This window comes from Anopheles stephensi, chromosome 3 (assembly GCF_013141755.1).
Source record: "Anopheles stephensi strain Indian chromosome 3, UCI_ANSTEP_V1.0, whole genome shotgun sequence".
In the NCBI taxonomy this organism is placed as follows: Eukaryota; Metazoa; Arthropoda; class Insecta; order Diptera; family Culicidae; genus Anopheles; species Anopheles stephensi.
The window spans coordinates 20,408,488-20,417,798 of record NC_050203.1 but is presented as its reverse complement, the minus strand read 5'-3'; the positions used below and the strand labels follow the sequence as shown (position 1 = coordinate 20,417,798).

The 9,311-nt window shown below is 50.4% G+C and overlaps 2 protein-coding genes across 6 annotated transcripts; both read left to right on the top strand.

The window, feature by feature from the left end:
• The first annotated feature begins 1,609 nt into the window (after positions 1-1,609).
• On the top strand, positions 1,610-3,280 carry LOC118512799 (alpha/beta-gliadin MM1-like). 3 transcript variants are annotated; one of them, XM_036057737.1, is made up of 6 exons: positions 1,613-1,942; positions 2,021-2,071; positions 2,132-2,402; positions 2,484-2,539; positions 2,798-2,900; positions 2,981-3,280. In XM_036057737.1, the coding sequence occupies exons 1-6, from the start codon at positions 1,828-1,830 to the stop codon at positions 2,988-2,990; spliced, it is 606 nt and encodes a 201-aa protein (XP_035913630.1). In that variant the 5' UTR covers positions 1,613-1,827; the 3' UTR covers positions 2,991-3,280. The 3 variants fall into 3 exon arrangements, with proteins under 3 accessions (XP_035913628.1, XP_035913630.1, XP_035913627.1); XM_036057735.1 differs by having other exon boundaries at positions 1,610-1,942; positions 2,144-2,539; XM_036057734.1 differs by having other exon boundaries at positions 1,621-1,942; positions 2,132-2,539.
• Positions 3,281-3,691: 411 nt separating this feature from the next.
• On the top strand, positions 3,692-7,329 carry LOC118512797 (mucin-17-like). Of its 3 annotated transcripts, none has more exons than XM_036057721.1 (3): positions 3,692-4,017; positions 4,156-5,188; positions 5,307-7,329. In XM_036057721.1, the coding sequence occupies exons 2-3, from the start codon at positions 4,276-4,278 to the stop codon at positions 6,662-6,664; spliced, it is 2,271 nt and encodes a 756-aa protein (XP_035913614.1). In that variant the 5' UTR covers positions 3,692-4,017; positions 4,156-4,275; the 3' UTR covers positions 6,665-7,329. The 3 variants fall into 3 exon arrangements, with proteins under 3 accessions (XP_035913614.1, XP_035913615.1, XP_035913613.1); XM_036057722.1 differs by having other exon boundaries at positions 3,692-4,032; XM_036057720.1 differs by having other exon boundaries at positions 3,692-5,188.
• The last annotated feature ends 1,982 nt before the right edge of the window (positions 7,330-9,311 follow it).

The window sequence follows — 9,311 nt, the reverse complement described above, 5'->3', positions numbered from 1 at the left end:
AATCCTGGAAGAGCGTTCCCTTGGACGGCGATGTCTCTTTATACATAAAAGGCCTCTTCGAGCTCCTGACAAAAAATGCCTTTTGGACGACGTAATCTCTTAATCGACGATGCCTTTCCCTTTCTTGTAAGACAAGGTGTCCTGGTAGCTGAGGACCGTACAATGATGATGCCCCTTCGAGTACGAGAACTTGTGATAAATGAAGCTTGGGCGACGACACTCTTTCGACTAGAAAGTTTTCGTAGTCAAGGGCAAGGGACAAGGTCCCCAGAAACGACGACGAGTTCTGTTAGACGAGGAGATCTTATGAGATGATATGGCCCCTCGGGCGGTCAAAAGAGGTCTTTTGATGGATGATTCTAGGAAGACGGGAACTCTTCGAATACAAGGCGTCTTGGTAGAACAGATTTGGAAGCAGGCCCCTGGAAGATAATGTCTCCTTTAGGACATGCTTGGTATAAGTTGGATTTAAGACAGCAAAGGCCTTCGGAAGACAAAGTCTCTTGGACGCTGAGGACTTCCTGAAAGGAAAAGCCTCTCGGGCGGCGAGGTGTCTTCGAGTAGAAGAAGTAGCGAATCTAACGGCAGGCCACCCGTCGATGGAGGCGCCCCCGAATCACACGACCTCAGGACATCAGTGTCCGCTTGGGGCTCGAAGACCAGCACTGCTCATGGAATACTTTGACTCTAGGGCAAGATAGGGCGTAACAGCGACAGCGAACATAGGGAAGATCGAGCGGTAGATGACTTAAGTCTAACAGCGCACAAATGAATCTAGATAAGCCCGCACGGTTCGGCAGAGTTTGAGGCTCATCAGTGGCACGTGGCATAGATTGCTCAGTAGGGACATAGGGACCTACCAGCCAATTTGGTCAATAGCTGGACGAGAAAAATAACATTCCAAAGATGCCAAGCACATGTGGCCCACACTGATCAAGTTCAAGTCAATCAAAACGTAGCAAAATATCTTACCGAAAGACATACCAAACGAAACGAAGAATTAAAATCAAGTTTTGGGAAGAAAGTTCTAGAAAACAGAGGAGACATTCGAGATCCAACTAAGGTTTAAGCTAGTCTTTAGCTGTATGGTACATTCCGGGTTCTCAGACAATATCTCATTAAATAATAAAAAAGACGTTCATAGCATGTCGACCGCGAATATCACAATTCCAATGCAAATCCATATTGCCTGCGAGGATATCACGCCTCTGCAAAAACAAATGTAAATCATATCACGCATACACACAAAAACCCGAGTCGGGAGGCTTAGTTCTTCGAACTGGTTTTACCGCTAATTGGAGGCCTTAATTGTTTACCCAAGCTAGAAGATGTTTAATTTTACTACAGCAGCGGGAGATTTTTGCTTCATAGTACGCGAGACTAAATGCGTCAGCAAGTTTGTTTGTGAGCCTAGGATGCAACATAAATTATGAATACACGCCGACACGGAAAGGTAGATTTTCCGAAAAGTATTACTACACCACAGCTTCGGGTTACTAAATAACGGACTTCCCAACGGTACCGGTAAAAGCCCCCCCCCTCCCCCCCCACCAGGCAGCAACTGTGGTTCGGAGTAGCACGGTCGGTAGCAGTGAATGGATAGACTTTAAGTCGTCATGATTAAAACAAACGATAGTCAGGCCCAACTCTGTGTGTTTGTGCGCGCAGGTTCGTTTTTGGTGCCCAAATCCATTCAAAATACTGGACCGGTTTCCAAGTGTCTCCCTCTCCACTGGCCAGTTAACGCTATCCGCGATAAATCGGCGATATCGATCCATATGAAAACGTGACCAGTCAGTTAGACGAGCGCGCGCTAGTGGATCGGCCATGTGTTTCCCCGTGAGCAGTAGCGTCTGCCTTTTGCCGATCCTTTCCTTGACTCTCGTGTGGTTCTGCCAAGGTGCTCCTGTGCTTGGACCGGGTATAGAAGTTCTTCCGGCAGGTAAATGCTTCACCACCCAACGTCCTTGTTCCGATGGTAACGATAATGGTTTTTAAAAAAAATATTTTACTGCTACAGCATTCTCGAGCGGAGATGAACCAAGTTATGTGGTGGTGAATGATAATGAAAGTACGTATGGGTGTGTAAAATTGTAGAACGGTGTAATTTAAAAATTGGTGGCTTTTTAAGGAACGTCTTCAGAACCACTACCGGTACGAACGGTATTATTAAGGTCACAACAGGAGGAGACCACAACCCAGCGAACCTTGGCACCGGCTGTGTATCAGCAGCCGGTCCAACCCCAACCTCAGCCGGTCCAAGTTCAGTACCAGCAACCGCAGCCTCAGCCCCAACCCCAGCCCCGAGTGATTCAGTACCAACAACCCCAGGTCCAGTACCAACAACCCCAGGTCCAGTATCAACAACCGCGACCAGTTCAGTACCAGCAACAGCAGCCAGCGTATGTACCGGCGACACCGTACTATCAGCCGCAACCTGTCCAGTATTCACAGCCATCATCAATTGCGTACTCACCCTACAGCAATCAGCCGGTCCGCGGCGCTAATCCACGACCCGAGTCGCAATCTTCCTCTACCGGTGAGTTTCCATCCATCCTTATTCGCGCCTCTTGTGATTTGTGAGGCGTTTCGTAAGTCCATCGAGATGCGCTATTTTAACCCACGCGCTGCCGTAACACGCAAAACTTGTTTGGTTCGGGCGCACGTCCTTAGACAATCGGGTTCAGTGGGTTACGGGCACCGGGTTGGCATTGGGCGAATGCCGCTATGCGAATATAGGTTTTACGACATCTCGCGATCTTGATCGGACCATTTAAAAATTACTCTTATCCACCAGGTTTCCTCGGTTCGCTTGCACGACTGTTCGGTATCGACAGTGGAGCAAGCTCACGAAGCTCTTCGTCCTCCAGTACGTTGGGACTTTTGGGCAGTGCCCTGGGGTAAGTGGTGATCGGTGTTGTTACGTGAAATCCTGTGCATCTGACATCGACCCCATATAATCACATGCTTATGCTTGCAGATTGGGATAGAAGGAGCTATCCATACCGGACCCGAAGCCGGATTGGCCCGACGCGTATATGCTGCCTGTGATGAGAGGGATTCTCTTCCTTGTTTCGCTTCGTCTTCTACCTGCCCAACAAAAGTGCAAATCGTTCATTATGCTATCATCGAACATATCTGTTTTACGATGCGCTTAAGATTTCGTTGAGGGTATTAGGTTGTTCGGATTCTAGTGAAAAGTGAATACGTATGAATCCTTTGTTGGTCGACATAATTGTTAGCGATACTTAAATAAAGAACAAAAACTACTTACCAAAAATTGCAGTTTGGAGGAGATTTTGACGACTAGACTGGGAAGGACTAACGAAGCGACTCGCCAACAAGCCAGTTTCGCGTGCCCGTTGGCATCTATTCAGACTTTAGCCAGAAAATGTACTTCGTGCTAGTGTGCGTGGATGAAGACTTCAACTGAAGCCTTGATTGAACGGTACTAACTGATCGCTTAATTTTTCACCTTCACGCTACGGTATCGCACGCGATATACTAATCTTCCTCGAAATTCCATTTAATGACTTAAAGTCCTTTTACACCTTTATAGCTTCGCTATTCCAAAACTCTGCTCAAAACTGTGAAAAGGCTTATTTATGTTTTTCCTTTCTCCGATGCTGGCTGTCAAAGTGCTGCGGGATGAGACCACTACCTATTCGGCCGCTTTGACAGATCGGCTGAGAGCGTCAGCGCGGGTAAACAAATCGGGCGCTAACGTCAAACATCGGACATTTCTCCCAAAGAAGATCGTTTGCTTAGTGTATGGAAGCGCGTTTGGTTGCTGAAATCCGTTCCGTTTTCCATCATTTCCGTGCGAACCGTTCCGTTACCCGTGCCAAACGACAGCTAGTGCATGTGACCAACGTTTAGTGGCTTGCCAAAACCACACACAAATGCGACACTACTGAGCAAACGCTTCGTCCATGTTTGACTAGCTGCAATGCAATAGAGAGCGAGAGAGGGAGGGTGTGTGTGTGTGCGCCGTCGTCGTTGTCGTTTTACTTAGTGGTACTATTGGGAACTGTAATCATTGCTAAGTAAACCATTCGTGTGCACTGTAATGACACTGTTTTGTTTTTCGTTTCCACAATGCGTTCCCTCGCAAACTAACCGCCACCCCGAATGATCCATATCGCAACGGAGCAGACACACACACACACACACGTATCGCACGACCGACAGGGGGGTTTTGGGACCGTCCGGATTCCCGGATGACAGGCGCCGTCCTCCTGAACGGATAACAGCGAAGCCTCTGCAGCACTCAACATGCACAGCTCAACCATGATGCCGAAGGCGTCCTGTAAAAACCCCAAAAATCTGTTCTGCTTCGTGTGCGGTCTGTATATACTGTCGCACCACAAGCGATCGATCATGACGCGTCCGCTGCTGGAAGCGTACGAATCCTATTTTAAGGTGCGCACCAGTAGAGAGAATTACCTGCAGGGACCACCGTCCGTCTGCAACGTGTGCAACAATGCGCTGCTGCGGTGGAAGAACGGCATGTGCCCGAAGCCGGAGCTACCGTTCGCGATCCCGATGCTGTGGAGCCAACCGACCGATCATGCCACCGATTGTTACTTCTGCTTGACACGCACCGCACCGGCAGGCGGGAAGAGGAACGCACTCAACCCGGCAGCCCCAGTCGAGTATCCCATACTGCGATCCGCCATACGGCCGAAGCTGTTTGCAACGCGCACCACCCTTGTCCCGCAAAGTGTGGCGCCGGTGCAGCGCCGGATCAGTGCACCACCGTCGGGGAATAACGAACAGCATAGCAGTGTATCGGCCGCTAACATTCGCACCTATCCCGGCCAGGCCGTGAAGCCGAACGAGCCACCGTCGCCGGTCGTGAATGGAGTGCTGCAACCGGTAGGGGTGCGCATTCTACCGACACAGAAAATTACGATTCCCGGTGCTGTTGCGGCCGCGAAGTGTCCGCCGACCACCGTCGGCACGTTGAAGCGTAAGATCGAACCGGATCCCGGTACGTTCCCCATGACGTACGGCATGACGAAGGTTCGGCTGCGCAACTCCGAACCAACGATTGTGCTGGAAAAGTGCAAAAAGCTGCTGCCCTCGAATTCGTCCGCAATTATACGCCGCCCGATGACACCGAACAGCGTGAATGCGCCGCGCATATTGAACGTGTTCTCGCTCAACAAGGATGCGGCCAACTGTGGTAAGGGGGTGGGGGGGGGGGGGGGGGGGGGTTGGAACCTTGGGATTGATCGCGGGATGAGATGTGTTGTACCCGGTCCCGTAAAAAATGTAATGCTTATCGCTAACAATCTTTACAGCTTCCGAATTGCCCGCTGTCCGTCTACCAGACACAAAACCACCACCGACCCCGCCACTCGTGACGCCTCCCATGCCACCGGAAGCATTCGTTAAGATCGAAATTGAAGACGACGAGGATGAGGATGTTGCGGAGGGAACGGATACGCCACCGGACGAATCCACCATGCAGCTCGATCCTGCCACGGGTGTGCTGCGCAAAGTGAGACCAAAAATCGAACCGAAAGAACCGGAAACAACCGCCGCACCGAAGCCGAGTGGCGTAAAGCTTGAGGCGCAGGACAGCACACCGCAGCTGGTCGTCCGTGGAAAGCTGGGCTTCATCAATGTGAAAGATATGGCAACGCCGACCGGCACCGGTAATAATACGATCAAAATCAAAGTGTCCTCCTTCCCGGATGCAGCGGCTTCCTCCGCGCCGAAAGCGGTGCCCGCCGCTACTGCCGTCCTAAAGGAGGAGGTGGCCGCCTCGCCGAAAAAAAAAGTGCCACCAACCGCACCGTCGAGGTATTGCTTCATCAACATGAAAGATATGCCCTCCGTTTCGGCAAACAGTGTTGAGCGGACGGTCAAAATTACGCCATCCCTCGTCACCGGCCAGCAACAGTCGACCGATAGTGCGGTTGCTACGGCAGGCGCTAGTACCGAGGAAAGCAGCAGCAGCAGCAGCAGCAGCAAATCTCCACCGACCGACCAGGACGATGGCCCGCATCGTATCACACAGTCGGAGCTGATACTGCTGCTGCGGGAGCTTGAGCTGCCGAAGGAAAAGTCGGCCGTTTTGATCGATCGTCTCAAACGATGGAATCTGCTTGCGATCGAGATGGTGGGCACGAATCGGAACCGATCGATCGAACCGCCACAACAAACTCCCGTCTCAACGGCGGCGGCCGCGCCAGCAACATCAACCCCACCATCATCCACCCCTTCATCATCATCACCAGCAGCGAGTTCGTTACCGGTCACAACGGTCACAACCAGCATGAAGGAGATTCAGATGCGCAACACCCGATCGGTCCACAGACAGTCCACCGGTCCTCCGATCATCACCACCAGCAGCAGCACTAGCAGCGGTCGCACCAACACCACCACCAGCAAACCGGCGGCCACCGGTCAAAATGGTGGTGCGCCAGCAAAACCGACCGCTGCAATCGGTAAGGTTGTGGCTGCTGCTGCAGTAAAGAGTGAGAAAAGTGTACCACCACGTCGTCAGGCCGCCGGTGCTGCTGCTGCTACTACTACTACCACCACCACTACTGCCGGCACGGAAGCGAAGGTCCCGCAGCGTGGCACCATCACGACACGCAGCGCAACCGGTGCAATCGTCAAGCAGAACGTTGCCAGCCCGAGGGTAAAGTAATGGCCACACCACTAGCACACGCACGCACGCACGGAAGAATTCGAATAATATTAATAATGTCGATCGTTTGGAGCTTTAAATTGTTTTAAAAATGCACACACAAAAAAAAATCAGAATCGTTTCGGTTTGAGATTCTAATAGCTTACGAAAAGAAATCCTATTTTTAAGTTAACTCCCGTTTCCTTGACAACGGTGTCCCAAGGATTTAGATGTGTAAGGATAGGTGTAAATAGGAGACAAAGCAAAACAAAAAAAAACCAGGGACCCAGAGTGTACAGAAAAAGGACAAAAAAAGTGTCCTTAACCATTCAAGCGAGAAGGCACTGCTTTGCAGCTTCCGGTCTCTAAGCAGAACGGATTTTAAAGCATTGACATCGTGATGCAAATTTTCTTCTAAGTAGGTCTTAAAGTCTTTGAGGAAACGTTTTTTGAGTGTTTTTGTTTTTTTTTCTTCATACAACCAGTACAGTCCTTAACTTGTGTTCAAGTTATAATCAGCTCAATCGTCCAATACCTCGTAGTGAGTTGACTATGTGTGGCGTGCGGCATAATAGGTTTGTAAGTAATTGTGCATATAACAAACTGAACACTACGTCTGGATGAATAAACGGCCAACCTGTTTTCCTTCGCTGCTGATGCTGCGAGCGGAGAGTGAGATATGAGAAGAGGAGTAGCGTGTTTAATTACACATATACTACTTACTTACTGACTTACCAGGCGCTACAATCGCTTTGCGGTCTTGTGGCCTGCTGCAACAATCCTCGAAACGCATCAACAATTCTGGCAGACGCATCAACGCCATCACTCCATCTCAGTTTGGGCCTACCACGCCTCCTCAGTCCATGTTGACAACCTAGAAGGACTTTAGGAGCTGAGTTGTCCAGTGTCATTCTCATGACGTGACCAGCCCACCGGAGCCTGGCGAGTCTAATGCGTTGTACGATAGTGAGATCATCGTACAGCTCGGTAGAGCTCGTCATTGTAGCGGCTCCTCCATTGTCCTTCCACACATACACGGGGTGTCGAAAGGTCCTTCTGAGCATCTTCCTCTCGAACGCGGTTAAGAGGGCTTGGCGTCAGTTTTGAACAGAGTCCATGTCTCAGAGGCGTATGTGAGAATGCTGGGACTATAAATTGTTCTGTACAGTCCCAGCTTCGTCCGTCGCGACAGGTATTTAGAGAAGTATCCTCAGGCTGTAGTATGACCGGTTGGCAGCCCGCACCCGTGCGCGTAACTCAAACATCAATGTTGTTGTCGGTGGGCTGACTTTTGACCCCGGATAGGTGAAGCTTTGGACGACTTCGAAGGTGCGGTCGTCAGGTTTTCAAGCTTGGATATATGGTGGGGAACGTTAACACTCTGTACGACGAGGACGTGACGGAATAGGAGTTGGGTTGGAGAGCCTGTGTAACCCCGAAAGGAGTCTCGGTTCCTACCCCATTAACAGAGCAAATACACATACACTGCAGAGACGAATTAAAAAGGGAAGTATTCAAATACTTACTCACTTAATCGGCACTAACGCCCCCGATCGTACACTTGGATTGCGGCAGATGCAAGACATCCAGATGAAAACGATCCAAACAGCAACTTTTCGATATGGGGGTTTTCCGATGATATTCTCATCCTGCTGGTCTGTCGAGTATTCGTAAGTTGTGAACAGGGTTCGTGCCTCTACTACTTTTAATGGTTGGACCGTCCGGTGTTATTCTCATGACATAGACTAGCCCCACCGGAGCCGGAGTCGTATTCCCTACATGATTGTGAACCGCTACCGTCTACTGCCCTTCCACACATACGGGGCCAAAAATCCTTCTCCAGCATCTGCCTCCCAAATGCGGCTAAAGAGGGTTTCGTCAGTTTTCGGCAGAGCCCATGTCTCTGGGGCGTATGCGAGAGTGCTGGGACTAGTTGTTGGGCAGTGAGCTTGAGCGGGAGGTTTCGCCTCAATAAAACGAGGGCTCTGAGCATGCTCTTCCGTTTCAAAAAGGTAGCTGCTCTTCACGCCCTCAGTGAGTGCGGAGCTACCGGAAGGGTTCATCTCTCCAATGTTAGTGAGCAGTTGCCCTTTGCTCTTTAAAACGAGCTACTTGACCCCACACTAGTAGCTGGGACTATAAAGGTTCTATATCCTCAGGCTTTAGTATGACCGGTTGACAACCAGCAACCTTGCGCGTAACTCAAACATCAATGTTGTTATCGGTGCTGACACTTGGCCCAAAATGGAGGAGAAGTTTTGGAGTTTGGGAACTTCAAATGCGCGGTCACCTATCTGTACATCTTCTTCTTTGGCACTACAACCTCGAGAGAGGTCTCGGCCTGCCATTTCTGGCTTTCTGTGACTTAACTTTACCCGTAGCAAAGTAGTCAGCCTTACGTACGGGGAGGCGGTCTGGATGGGATTTGAACCCCAGTCCTGCCGTGTGAAGACCGGCGCCGTTATCACCTCGGCCACCGGACCGCCCCATCTGTACATCACCCCTGCGTAAATCAGTGGTTGTTAGTAGGGCCGCTCTACAACCCAAGGTTAAGTGCTGCTCGATTGATACTTTGCTAAGCTCCTGCCAACGTATGAGAGACTGAACCCGATGATGCCTAGGTCATCACAGCATATGCCAGAATCTGGATTGACTTATAGAAGATGGT

Excerpts from the sequence above, each read along its gene's own strand:
- LOC118512799 (XM_036057734.1), top strand. The coding sequence starts at position 1,828 with ATGTGTTTCCCCGTGAGCAGTAGCGTCTGCCTTTTGCCGATCCTTTCC. Across the intron at positions 1,943-2,020 it reads TATAGAAGTTCTTCCGGCAG|CATTCTCGAGCGGAGATGAA; the intron begins GTAAATGCTTCA and ends TTACTGCTACAG. Across the intron at positions 2,540-2,797 it reads GTCGCAATCTTCCTCTACCG|GTTTCCTCGGTTCGCTTGCA; the intron begins GTGAGTTTCCAT and ends CTTATCCACCAG.
- LOC118512797 (XM_036057721.1), top strand. The coding sequence starts at position 4,276 with ATGCACAGCTCAACCATGATGCCGAAGGCGTCCTGTAAAAACCCCAAA. Across the intron at positions 5,189-5,306 it reads CAAGGATGCGGCCAACTGTG|CTTCCGAATTGCCCGCTGTC; the intron begins GTAAGGGGGTGG and ends CAATCTTTACAG.